Source organism: Spodoptera frugiperda, chromosome 12 (assembly GCF_023101765.2).
Source record: "Spodoptera frugiperda isolate SF20-4 chromosome 12, AGI-APGP_CSIRO_Sfru_2.0, whole genome shotgun sequence".
Classification (NCBI taxonomy): domain Eukaryota; kingdom Metazoa; phylum Arthropoda; class Insecta; order Lepidoptera; family Noctuidae; genus Spodoptera; species Spodoptera frugiperda.
Genome location: NC_064223.1, coordinates 6,803,020 through 6,817,143, shown reverse-complemented (window position 1 = coordinate 6,817,143; position 14,124 = coordinate 6,803,020). Strand labels below are relative to the sequence as shown.

Below are 14,124 nucleotides of genomic sequence, written 5' to 3'. Positions count from 1 at the left end.
GTAATTCCTATAAAACATATAAGTCAGAACAAAAGCATAGGTAAGTAGCAAGTACAAAGTAGGTACTTTCAATCAATACACTAATGGATATTTCGACATATTTAAGAAACGGAAACTTGAGTCCTGTACTGTACAGCGAATACGCCTTCGAGCATTATTTGTTGTACAACGGCAAACATATTATATTTTAAATTATTGCATACAAGATTAGAGCGAAAAATGAATTTCTGTATTAGTCTGCATCAGTTTTAGTTATGTTACGCTAAACGTCAGATTTACTATAGTATTAATATATTATTATAAACTAAAGTATTAAAAAAATAACAACACTCAATATTTGGGGTATGCGTGAGTATTTACAGCATTTTGTTAAATTAATGTATGTGCGTTTGAAAAGGGATACTGATATCTTATTCAAATATTCGCGCCAATCGTTTTCCCGTAGCAACATAATACATAGAGTAATATAGATACACTTTTATATATTTAAACTTACTCTTGTTGTTTAATTCTGATTTTAATATTTCCTTATTTATTTTTAATTATTTAAAAATAAAAGTCAAAAGACCTTTATCCAAATAAAGAACGTGGCTGGAATTGACAATGACATTTAACTGTCAAAAGTATGCATGTCATTTATCGTTCGGAATGTCATTCAGTATTTTTGTGATTGTGATGCGGTAGTCAGTTACTTCTTTCAATTCGTATATTTCTTCAATAAATAGTTAATAAGTAACAAAAAAGTGTATAACTAAAGCCAAATATAATATTCTCAAAACCTGTAGTGGTAACAATATTGTGTGTATTCAGAAAATGATAAAATTGTAAAAAATAAACAATGGATGTGGATTTGTTACGACCAGGCACTGTGCCTATTTCTCCTGATACTATACTATGGTTCGAGTTTCTTTTGGACCCGAATTTACTAAAGAATCATCTTAGCAAACCGAATCCAGGTAAATAAAAGTTATCTAATATCCAAATCTATAACTTCAATATGTATAAGAACCTATAAATACTTGTTAATACAACAGTTCTATCCTTTCCAACCATATAAACTAAATATACGAATAATATCTAAAATGTGCCACAAATATAATTTACAGAACCTTCGGCCTGTGAGTTAATAGAAGAGTTTTTATCTGTGGACACTAAGAATGGGAACAAGTCCACCAGTGAGCGTGTGGTGGACGTGGATGCTCCGCCGACCCCACCATCAGCCCCAAACCCAGCACCGGCCCAGTTCACACGGAAGCAACTTGCCCTCAAGATCCTGGCGTTAAAAGTTGCTTCAACATTACATTGGAATTTAGGTGATTACTTATTGTATTGTAAACATTATGTTCTATGTAATTAGGACTATTTTTGATTGCGACTTTGAACGGTTTATTTTACTTCACTAGTTTTGCAATTAACAAAGCTGTGGTTAGCAAAGTCATGTTTTGCTGTTGTTAACATAGTTGTATTGTACCTTTTACACACCTACTTTTTATTTCATAGATTTTAAGGAAATATTAAATATAATAAATAACAATAAAACATTCTCGATGCTTAACCTGTTGCATGTTTGACCTTGACAAATATACTCTCTAAGACACTCGATAGGTTAATAACAGTATAATAATGCAATGGAGTTAAATATGTCTATTTGTATTTCAGATGTATTTGAGAGCAAGTTGCCCCCGCAGATTCAACAACAGCTGATGCAGGATCTGGTGTACATGTCAACTGATTCTGCCTTTGCTGTGCCGCCACAGGTAATCTAAATGGACCTAAAGCCTATACAAGCGGAACTTTTAATGTTTGGCTTGATTTTTACATCTACCGTTGATGACTTCTTGCTGCATGGACTTTCAACTGGGAGAGAATGCCTATACCATTAAGTCCATCTTGTACAATATTTTGTGCAATAGCCTAAATAAATAAGTACAGTAGTACAGAAATTTTTTAGTTATATTTGTTCTATGCAATGTGTGGTTTATTAAATGCTAATTAACCTAATTCGAACCTACTAGGCTTTGTATAAAAATAGTGAATTTTATTGATTTGAAACTAAATGAAATATGTTTTATTATAAATCCATGCTTGCTATCTTTCCAGGAGATACCATCTGAGTTGCTGCAGCAGCCTCAGGTGCAGTTTGCTCTAGCATTGTACCACAGATGGGTGGTCCGCTTCCCGGTGAAGGCTGCACTCTATGCCAAGTCCAACAAAATGTCTTACATCCACATGTAAGTACTTTATGTTACTTGCTAACTATAGAACTATTCTAAATAATAATGAGTTCTCCCGCCAGACCCTTACTGACTAAAAACCACCCCATTCTTACTCCGGCTTTCTGATACCCAGTAATCCCACTATATAGTCCACAGCTCCAGGCTTTTCTACTACTTAGTTACGTCTTAGCAATAAATAGGTAGGTTTTATATTATCTTACAAATTATGCATTTTGTTTGCTTACAGTCCTGGCATGCAGCTCGACAGCGCCTACACTCCACTTAATCAAAACTTCGAGAAAATTTTACGAATGTGCGAAGCTTCGCGTATGCAAAGTATTATGTTTTTAGATGAAATATTGTCGTTCTATGAGCCTACTTCAAGTACAGGCCGGAAAGAATCCAAAAAGATCAAAGTTCCTGTGATGGAAACATTTATCCACTTAACTGAAGACTCATGTGACATGAACCATGATTGGAACGCTGGTAATATTCAAATCAGCCAGCATGAACTAGCCATGCAAATCCATTTTGACCTTTGCTACAATTATTTCTTCTATGGCCAACATAATTTGGCCAAGAAGCACATACTCGGCTGTAGAGAAAACTCGAATCTTCTAGAAAGAGAAATTTCAATCTATGGCTATGGGCCCCACAAAGAAATGCCCTGGGGAGAATTTTATTACGCAAGTATGGCCAAGGATGATATTTTAGGATATATCCGAGCACTAAATTTAGGTTATGAGGTATTGAATGAGGAGCCCTCGTTATTACAAAAACTACAAGATTCCATAGCGAATCACTACACGGGAATTATCGCCGTTTTGCAAGCTGATAACTTAACGCGGGAAATCCCAATGATACACAGACAGGTTGCCGAACTAGATATTCAAGGGTCAGCCTCCAGCGGGGCTTTCACTGTAGCGAGGGATCTCCTAAACAGAGTCTCCGCGCTAAATGCAGTCAGATACGCCTTAGAAGGTGGCTTGCCGTCAACGCACCAAGACTTCCTAAACAAGTTCAAAACAGTCGGCATCAAGTTCTTCGACCTTCTGTTCTGGGCCCTCGCTCCTGTTTTAATGTCTGACTTATCAGAAGCTGACTGGGAAAACTTAAGGACTTTTTACTTACATCTAGCAATATCACAGAGCAGACTACCGATTGATAGAATTGATGAATACCTAAAGAAACATATTGGTGACTCAGCAGAAACAATAAGGAAGAAGTTAATATCCGATGAACAGTTGAATACTATTCTGAATGACCCCGTCAACATTGATGATGAAAATATGGACATTCCTAAAGAATTGCTAACTGATGATTGGGAAATGCCAGATTTCGAGTGTAAGACTGTGCCAGAGTTAGAAATGGGCAGGTTGAAAAAGCGTCTCATCGAGGCTTCGACAGCAGACGACGTGCGAATGTGTTTGGTGAAGTTAGCCATGATGGCGCCGGCCACGCCCCTGTGGAAGATCAGTCCGTCGTGGAAGCCGGCGGGAGAGCTGTGCAACGCCCTGATATCGTTGCCGCGCGGGTTCCTGCAGGACTTCGGGTACGTGGTGTCGGGCGCGGCGCGCGCGCGGGCCGAGGCGGGCTGCGGGCGCGCCGCGCTGTCGCTGCTGTCCGTGCTGGAGGGCGAGGCGCGCAGCCAGGCGGGCGCCGCCACGGACGCCACGCTGTACCGCCTGTGTCGCCACCTCGCCTGGGAGGTGCTGCTGCTGCAGATCCACGTCGTGCTCAGCGAGTGGCCGCACCACCGCATCAACCTGGCCGCGCTGGCCAACAAGTGCAAGGCTTGTATCGCGGCCGTCAATTCTGGGGACGGGGTCGTTCCTAGACCGCAGGTGAGCTACATAATATATACCTTTAATTGATTACTTGTTTTATAATACTTAAATTATGTTCTATTCACCTTTATCCACTGTTTTGCTGAACAATCACGTGATGATACGTGTAATTTTCTAACTATTTTGTATTTTTGTGTCAGGTAATCGAAGCATGCTGGATATGCTTGATAAACGCGTGTGAGTGGGAAGGAATGGGCATCACTACTGGACCGGGGGAAGTAGCGGCCGCACTCTGCGCAGCCTGCTTCGAGCTACAACGGGGCAAAGCGACGAGGAAGTTCCCTAGACCCTTATGGGATTTTGGTAAGTGGTCAAAGATTAAATTCGTACGGAGAAAACTGAGCAAGAATATCACAGAGAGCAAAGTTATGATTCATTAACTGAGTTAATTTCATTTCCTTCATTTCCAGTACTGGGTGTATACGCGACGGGTTCGACGGGGCCTGTGAAGAGGAACGCGAGCGGCGCGCCGACTCACCCTCGTGACGCGCCGGGCGCCACTGCGGAAGCAAGGAACTCATTCAACGGGTTCCTCTCCACCCTCCGAGAACCTCTCGCAGTCAGCGTGATGCTCTCCCTCCTCGCCAGGATACACAACCTCCTCATAGACGATCCCTCCCTAGAGCTAGTGGTAGACTACACCAACCTCTGGCCCAACAACATCTTGAACGCCAATAACTACAATGCCAAGTTCGTTTTGGAATCTCTCACCGACTTACTCGAAAGGAGTTTGAAGTTATATCCGTACAATACAGCATGGTAAGTCTTTTTTTTTTTGTAGCAAGTATTTGTAATTTGGTTCGATAAAAGTACGTGGTACGTACAATGATAAATAACAATGTTAGACAATCAAACTTGACATTTTACGGTCGAACGATTGTTTGTCGCCTAATAATACCTAGTAATAAAAGTACTTATTCAACCGATAAATCATCATCTAAACTATGGAGGCGTATTGTATAACTCAGAATCTAAATGAACTCTCAGTAAGTCGAAATAACGGCAATGTCTCCGCTTTAGTCAACCGGATCAGGTCGTTCACAGGAACACTTCGCGGAATGCAAAAAAACACCGTTATCAGTAAAATTAATTCGAAACGAGCGCTATTAGTCTGAATTTGACTTACAATACCAAATCATTAAACATTATATTCATTCTTTAAACGTCTTATAATACCGTTATTTCGTCAAAATATCAGCTTTCTATATTCAGATTCACTTAGTAGTCGGATTGTTTTCCTACTTTTCTACTAATATTATGAATGAGACAGTTTGTGGTGATGCATGTTTGTTACTTTTTGACGAAAAACTTACTGGACGGGTTTGGATGAAATTTTAGTGCGGAAATAGATTACAGTCTGGAATAGCACATTGGGTAGTTGTTATTTAGGGAATAGGGGTGAACCGCTTGCGTTAAATAATTAACATATTTTTCTCTGCACTAGGCTCCGTCTATACGGAGACGTGGAGATGGCGGAGGGTAGATGGGGCGCGGCGCTTCGTAGGTACCTGTGTGGCGCGGCGGCCGGGTCGTGGCACTTCGCGAAGCGCGCGCCCGACGAGCCCAGCATCGCGCGCCGCGCCGCGCGCTGCTGCCAGGCACTCAACGCGCCCACGCAGGCCGCCGCGCTCTGCCAACTGCCCGACGACCCCGACTACACCACCGCCTTCAAGTGTATGGCGGAAAAGGTAAATATCGGCTTCTACCATGTGAACGTGCCTTAGTTTTTTAATGTCCCATTCAGGTACTATTTGCAGTAATTTTCAATATCTGTTTGTAGATTTGGCTACTATTAATATTTTTGTGTTGAGCTTATGACAAATATTAAGCGATGTTCACCAACACACATAATGTTACTGAAATGGCCATTATAGTAACTCCCTGTAGAGAGCATGTTTGAGAAAAGGAAATCCACCTTGAAGTGATACAATCATACTTATTATGTTTATATGACCAGACGGGCAACGCGGCGGACGCCATGGACGGGTACTACGGGTGCATGTGGGACGGCACGCTGCTGGAGGTGGCGGTGGCGCTGCACGCGCGGCGCGGCGAGGGCGGGCGGCGCGCGCGCGCCGTGCGGGCCGCGGGCGCGCTCGAGCTCAACGCCAACAACAGCGAGGACATCCAGCGCGAGGCCGCCGCCATCCGCCGCGCCCGCCTACTGCGCGCGCTCACCAACCAATACGTCGCGTGAACCGATACTGTACGATGTACACCCTTTCTCTGAGTAAACTAATCTGTTATAGCTATTGTAAGTGTAATATACATACATACATCATTCAACACCTTGTTGTTTCATTACAATTATCACCTTTAAACACAATTAAACGCCCATGTATTCACATTAAATATTTAATTTAAAAAAAATACAAAAACAGAATAAGTACGTGTAGGTTTTACCTCAAATAAGAATAACGAATTGGCTGTTGAACAGCTAACTTGCTATACTTATTTTTAATATGGCACAATACCAATTCATTAAACATGTGAGAACCAATGACGAATATGTTTCACTTACTTAATAAATAAAAGATTTATTGGATAACTCAAGCTTTCAACTTTGAGTTCCTGCTCGACTTAACATTGGTTTACTCTGTCTTATCATTCTATTACTAAAATAAAGATATTTTTAACAATATATTTGAGGCATCTGTATCTCTCTTAATTGTAACAATGAAAAAATATAAATATATGTAGAATGTATCTCGCAGTTGTTGTATTTACTTGACGTACGTGCCGAGGTATCGCTCGCAGTTGGGACAGTAGTGGTCGGTGTTCTTTGCTGAATCAGAACTGTACGGGACGCAGCACAAACAACTGAAATAAATAAATAAACATATGTTCTAAAAATTTTATGTAACAGAATTATTTTTCATAGGAAAAGCTTTCAGCACTTTATCAGTCTCTTTCAAACATTACAAAATTGAGTTTAAAAAAAAAAAACCAACCTATACGAATCAGCTGAAACAAGTCCACTGTTTAAAAGCATCCCCCTATTTAGGTAGGGCCCTATAATCTCCACATTCGACAGGCGATATGAGAATTAGGTTACTGAAATTTTAAGCTCGTGCCTTAATGGACGGTTGCTTCACGATATAACCCTTATCAACGTTAAAATAAAGTTCAACATACCACATGATGCCACAGAGAGCCGCAGCCATGTGCGTGCGCGCAGTAGTGGTGTATTTGACGGCAGTCTTGATGGAGGCGTGGCAGAACTGACACGTCGTCACCGTGTTCACGGGCCCCAGCAGAGGCTTCTGAAACAATTGCACCATAAAGCTACTATCACAACGATTAAGGCTTTGTAAGCAGACACAACACATTAAGTAAAACGTAGGTGAGTAGAGACAAGAGGGAAAAAATCATTTAATGACTTCTCTCACCTTGGGTGAGGTGAGAGGGTGTGTCATACTTTTACTGACTAAAAATCACCCCGTTCCTACTTCTGCTTCAAGCCGGAGACAAGAGGAGTGAATAGATATTGGATAATTGTACTCTATTCACCACACGATTCCTGCATGTATTACCACCACCTAAGTATTAAATTATTTTTAATTGTGCCAAAACGGGTGTTCACAATTCAGTTAATACCTATCCATCATCAGTAAGTTCAGTAACCCAACTTACCATGAAGTGCAACACATTACGAGTTATTATTGGAGTAATTCATACATTGATTTAGTGCAATTTAGGTACCTATATTCACAACACATGCACTACTCGTGTAGCAAAGTAAATAAATATCAAGTGTGTATATAAATACCGCGGGCACATGTGGCATTGGGGGCATCGGCTCCACAGCCGGCTGCACTGCTACCGACATGGGCTCGCTTTTCTGGTTGAACTTTTTAATCTGGAACAATACATACGTATGTTAGAAACAATCAGACGTCTACTATCTGTTAGATAAATATCCAAGTCCCTAAATATTAATTACTGTGCCATTGGCTTACTCACGTAACTGTTTGACGAGGCACTCTATTAGTTTCAAGCCATGCTAGAGGCTCATATACATGAGCATGTAGCAGCACGACAATAGCCGCGCGATAACAAATAAATACGAGTCTAATATTTTTTAATTACCTAAATGACGGACTAAATAGATTTTTAATTTTTAATACCCCGTCATCATCCCTATTAAGTAAATGGATATTTATTAGTGACCTAACCGTGCCATGCTATGTTTTTACAAACTTTTACTTGCTACAATAATATGCAGTATCTACCGTCGTAACCAATAATCTTGATGGAACCAATACTATGGGATATCTTAATGAGCAATTAATGACCTTATAGGTACTGAATAACGCAACGTGCTTTCTTAAGATAATTACTCAATGACTGAATCAGTATTATATAGATAATTATTTTTATTACTCTGAACAATAATTACGAATAGGTACTTATTGAGTAAAACAACAGATTAATGTGTAAATACGTGAAGAATGACATCACTGGAGCCAGCTGGGCGACGGCGCTTGCTTACCATCAATTAATGATCCGTCTGCTCGCCCAATGCCATAAAAAATAAAACGTTAACGTAAACGATTTGGACGTGTGGGAAACAATATTCTTGAATTTATTGTAACTTTCGTGAGACATATTAAATTAATTATTATGTTATCGGCTTACTCACGTAATTGTTCTTTTCTCTTTACAATACGCAAGTAGTAGCGCGACAATCGCCGCGTCGTGTGTCGCGGGATGCTGCTCATGAATATGAGCCTCTAGCATGGCTTGAAACTAGTCGAGTTCCTCGTCAAAACATCGAGAGTAAGCCGATAACATAATAATTAATATTCTTAAACATTGTGAACTAAGATTGTCTAGATATAAAGTGAAACCTATCTAGGAAGGTATCACCTACCCTACACATCTAAATGAACGCTATATGTATGTAAAGTAGATAGGTACCTACCATGTATTGACTAGTGATAATGAAAAGAAATTAATTGATTTTATTTAATTTCATTGCGTGATTACAAGGTTAGTGTAGTGATATCGGTATCCGGATGCTGCGCAACGTGTCACGGGTTAGATTCCCGCCCAGAACAACTCTTGTGATCCACAAATTGTTATTCCGGCTGACACTAAGTGTCATGTGTATTTGAAGTTGTGTTTGTAAACGCACTAATGACACAGGAAAATACCTAAAATACTATATTTTTAGCAACACAGGTAACATCGGTTAATGATGACATAATACAATATGTATAGTTGTAACCTTTTTAGTTGTTATTTTCCTTATTATTGTAACTTGGTTAAGTAATATTTCAAAAATGAATAAAACCTGAAAATACTTTTTGGTTGTGTCTCATTGCTTTGGTTTTCGAGAAAAAGCTATCTGTAGGTAATTAGATTTGGACTGGATAAAAAAAAATATTTGTACGAATTATCCTAGTTACTTGTCACTGGTAAAGGCGTAGTATGACTGTAATATACATAAGTAGATATATGTATAACCGACCATGGTCCGTAGCAAGCGTAGCACTTTTCACAGCTTTGGGGCTAACGAAGTAGTCTATTTAAGGGACCTATATATTATCCTAGAAATCCCGTATTTCCTAGTATTTTACCCTATCATCAAAAAACTACTTCTAGATACTTTACCTGCACTTGGGTGTTATAATCTGAAGAATACAGCGGTAGTCCGTCGTTCTGCATGATAGGTCTGTAAAAAATACAATATTTTATAAGATTTAACGCCTGATTCACCACCTTCGTATAAGTGCCCGATAAACTGGTGTGACAGATAGTGCATACAAATTGCGGTCTTAATTCAAAATTATCTGATACATAGCGGCTATCCAGACATTGTGTAACAAGCCCTATGTAAATAAGAATAAGTTAATGAATAAGCGATAGTTAAGGCACCTATAACATGTTCAAAGAATGTGCTAAAAATAAATACCTATTTATTTAATGTCGGCACAATATATCTATGAATGTATCTAGCTAGCGCTATAACTTGTTACGAACATCCTGGAAGGTCATCGTAAAAAATGAATAACTAATACACTTTCATAAAGGATAATATTATTTATAAGCATCAAATTTATCTTTATATTATAGAAATGCATTTATATAGACGAATTATTCAAAGAATAATAATAGTATACTATGAGGCTGCTATTATAATCTCAAACCGTTGATTACAAACTTTAATTTATTTTAACTCGATATAACTTAGGAATTGGTCATAAACAGCAACCGCTCTTATTTATAGTGCAGGCTATATTTGTAACATATTATCTATATGAACATGTATGTAGCCTTACCTTTGTTACAATTGACCAGACGCAGGTAAATAATTATATATGTGAGTACCTAGATTGTTAAACCTAGGTATGTACTTACTTATAAGTATAGTCATTGACGTTATGTTACCAATAACTGAAGTACCTACAGTCTACAGATAGGTAGATAATCTCATATTACATTCGCGCAATCCATACAATGCAAACTAAACAAACGCATAATCGAATATCAATTTACACATAACTCGTGGAAATAAAATTTCATAATATCTATCTTCTTTAGGTACCTAGTGGAATTTAAAATTATAAGCCAAGAAAGTGGCTTACAATACTCGTAACTAGATGTAGTAATGTATAACAAATAGTTATACATATATACCTACTATATAGTAATCAAAATTTCAAAATTATCAGCACTTGTTACACATTTTTCCATTACTTACATCAGCATACTAGACACCGCGCCTACTTAGAGACATACCAAGTATATTTATTGTAGGTATTCATTTCAATAGAAATGGAACTATAAAACTGAATGAGACCGACCCAGCTTATGATTGTAGTGACCTACCTAGTTATAGTTATATTTATAACATGAGTGTTTTCATAGCGCCTATATATAATACTATATGTCTATACAGTTAGTAAGGGTTTCTTCATTTTGATTGTGTTCTGTTTCTTTTTCTCCTTATTTTTTTTTGTATAATTTATTTTTAGTTCCTTAAGTTTATTATGTACACTAGGTTAAGCCTCACTGTCGAATTGGGAAAATCCTGTCATGAGAGTGTAGGAAGATTTTATAAATAAATAAATAAAATTACTATTTAAACCTGTTGCTGAGCGCAAATCTCTAGGTCTGCTCAATAATTTCTAACACCGAAAAGAAAAATAGGGGATAAGTGACGGAAAAACTATATAGGAACTTAAGTTACAAGTTTTAAGTAGTTTTAACCAAGTAAAATGAAAAACATAAATTCCTAAACATGTTGAACGCCATGCGGGATTTGCCTTCAACAGTTTTCTATTCACAGTGTCAAAGACTTTTTACTATCAATTGCTGTTCGTTAGTCTCGCTAAACTCGAAAATGGCTAGACCGATAATTTAATTATGGTCTGGAATAATTTGTAGAAGACCAGGGGAGATTGGAAAGGTGAGTAAGTATGATAAAAATATTACGATATAAAAAAATTGAGGCAGGATTAAGTAGTTAATAAGTACATAAAAATCTGAAACATCTATTTATTATAACACTTTAGTAGATAAGGACTAGCTAGACCAGTGCATGTGCAAAGTGCATCGGTTCATAAATATACTAACTCGTGTGAATATTATTAGGTGTATTATATGGCTTTCTATTTCTTTGAATAAAAATAAACAGTTGTGTTTGCAAAACTGTTTATTTGTATGTTAGGTGTCTTCCTATGTATACTGTATAGTAATAAGCTACCCTACATATATTGGCTTTGTATCCAATCAGATCTTAAGTTGCATCTTAAGTGTATTAACCTGATTAAGTGAAGTGGCCACACTATGATTGCTCCAATTACATATGTACCTATATCAATAAAGTAAAAATAGATGCCTTTTTTGTTTGTTTAATGAAAGCTTACTATTTTGGTCTGTAAATAACCTAATTGTAAATTATGATGAGACGATAATGAAAACATAATAAAAAAATAAGTATAAGTACAAATATAGATATATAATTGATATGTTTTGTTTAATTAGACTTTGAATCCGACAATATTAAAGTTCAGTTTCACCACTCCCAAGTAAATTAAAAATTGACCGGCCTGATATACCTATCAAATTTATACCAATACTAAAAATTTCGTCCCATTTATTAATTAACCGTTTCCGTGCGGATGATGCCGCACAGGCACCATGTAAATCTATTGCGTATGGCGTATGGTGCCCGAGAGGATACAAAACTAAATTATACAAAACTCGGCTTAAACGACATTCGTCAAAAGAGCCCCCTAAATAAAAGTGTCTTTATTTGTCACCCTTATCATGCCCACAGTGTTCGTTTTAAGTAATTTCGCAAATTAGCTGACATCAGGGGTTGTAAACCAAGTTGCCGACACATTTTATTATTGATTATAATTCTAACAGCCCACTTCCTGGAATGTTTCTCAAAAATCAAATGCTTTTGTCATAAGGTTCATTGTTGCCTAAAAACGTACAAAGAGTGCGCTGTTCGCCGGCCCTTCGCCTACGAAGTACCGTATTTCCTTGCGTATACGGTTGATTATTGTTTAAAACTACGCCGTTCATAATTGTTTGCGCCGGCGCACAGTATAATATTTTGATAAACTAGACGGACAAAAGTCAATTTAGGACATGTCTTAAAAGATCCTTCTAACGCCAAAGAATCAAGACACGCTGCTTTGCTCTGGTATTGGTACAAAATAATTTTGTCCCGCTAGTTTTTCATACTAACTGTGCTTTTTTACTGTGCTGTGTTTTTCATACTCAAGTGGTACGTGTATAAATTCTTTACAACACTTGAATAAATAAATCCATGAAATAATGCAAAAAGGTTTACGACCCCTAATATAAATTAGTCACTTACCTTCCATTTCCATAAAAACACACAGATCGTCACTTTTAAACGCACTGAACGAATTTACTGACTGCCTACGTTAGATACACAATGTCAAATGATTATTTTAGCAAGTAGAAACACGAAAACAAGCTAAAAGTGACAATTCATGGCGGATGATTCCCCAGGGGAATCATCAAACTTTCTGGCGCTTGGTGCCTCAGAGGCATCACAGAATTTTTGTTTGACGCCAGGCACTAAAGATTGCTAAAAAGACTTCCGCACGGAATCGGTTAGAATATTACGTTAGAGGACAAGGCTAGTTGTTAGGCAAAGCTTATGAACCCAGAAATATTGTGCTTTAAATAAATAAGTGGAAATTTTATTACCAAACTGAAAAGCTTTTTTAAATAGACAAATGAAGTGTATAGTGTAGGTACCCAACTAAGTTTTCGTCTATGTATATTTAATGTTTATTAAAACATAACGGGATTAATTCAATAACTTATCACCTACATGCTTTGAGACGTGTAGGTGATGGTAGATATTCTATTGAATTAATTAACATAATTATTAAAGAAGGTCACATACTAATAGAAGGATTTTAAGTAAACCGAAAGTATCAGATATAGAAAACATGTTGTCAATAAATTAAAAAATATATAAGTAGCTAAATTGCCAATAAGAACATGAAATGCTTCGTCTTGATGACACAGAACAACAATAAAACTAATCACATGTAACAACGATCACATTGATACGAACCTCGTTTATTTTTACTTAGAAATAAAAATTGAATTAAAAAACAAATATAATGTAAACTCGTCTAACCTTTGCACAACTGGAGATGGAACTGGTTTGATTCAAAATTTGTTTACAACACTTATTGAAACCGGATTACCGACAGTATTCACGACGCGACCGCACTGTCTGTCAGCTACGACGCACACGCTTCAAATGGTTGGTGCTCGATCTACAAAATGCTTTTGAACAAAACCTGCAAACACAATAAAAAAGCGTCTAACGCGAAATGACCCGAACCCGTACGAACTTTAACGAACGACCTTCAATATCCCAATGATCTCATCTTTCCTTCTACAAAAGGAACACGTGTCCAGATACCTACATTTCATTTATTCATTCCATAATCAAAATATTCAGTACTTACGTACTTACCTTCCACAGCTATCATAACTAAACCACAAAGGTTTATTTACTTGCTATTTACCTACCTATAGGTAAGTTTAAGTTT

At 37.6% G+C, this 14,124-nt stretch overlaps 2 protein-coding genes across 4 annotated transcripts; one reads left to right on the top strand and one right to left on the bottom strand.

The window, feature by feature from the left end:
- Window positions 1-652: 652 nt before the first annotated feature.
- LOC118262514 (integrator complex subunit 8) lies at window positions 653-6,351 on the top strand. The gene is made up of 9 exons (XM_035573940.2): window positions 653-956; window positions 1,107-1,313; window positions 1,660-1,757; window positions 2,101-2,231; window positions 2,464-4,060; window positions 4,204-4,366; window positions 4,474-4,822; window positions 5,508-5,751; window positions 6,021-6,351. Exons 1-9 carry the CDS (start codon window positions 839-841, stop codon window positions 6,258-6,260), a joined length of 3,147 nt encoding a protein of 1,048 aa, XP_035429833.2. The 5' UTR covers window positions 653-838; the 3' UTR covers window positions 6,261-6,351.
- Window positions 6,352-6,402: 51 nt separating this feature from the next.
- Window positions 6,403-13,931, bottom strand: LOC118262515 (lipopolysaccharide-induced tumor necrosis factor-alpha factor homolog). 3 transcript variants are annotated; one of them, XM_035573942.2, is made up of 5 exons: window positions 13,704-13,931; window positions 9,680-9,740; window positions 7,833-7,922; window positions 7,199-7,323; window positions 6,403-6,883 (listed from the first exon to the last, which is right to left on the bottom strand). In XM_035573942.2, exons 2-5 carry the CDS (start codon window positions 9,731-9,733, stop codon window positions 6,787-6,789), a joined length of 366 nt encoding a protein of 121 aa, XP_035429835.1. In that variant the 5' UTR covers window positions 9,734-9,740; window positions 13,704-13,931; the 3' UTR covers window positions 6,403-6,786. The 3 variants fall into 3 exon arrangements, with proteins under 3 accessions (XP_035429835.1, XP_035429834.1, XP_050553128.1); XM_035573941.2 differs by having other exon boundaries at window positions 7,199-7,326; window positions 13,704-13,925; XM_050697171.1 differs by lacking the exon at window positions 13,704-13,931 and adding an exon at window positions 13,638-13,660 and having other exon boundaries at window positions 7,199-7,326.
- Window positions 13,932-14,124: the final 193 nt, after the last annotated feature.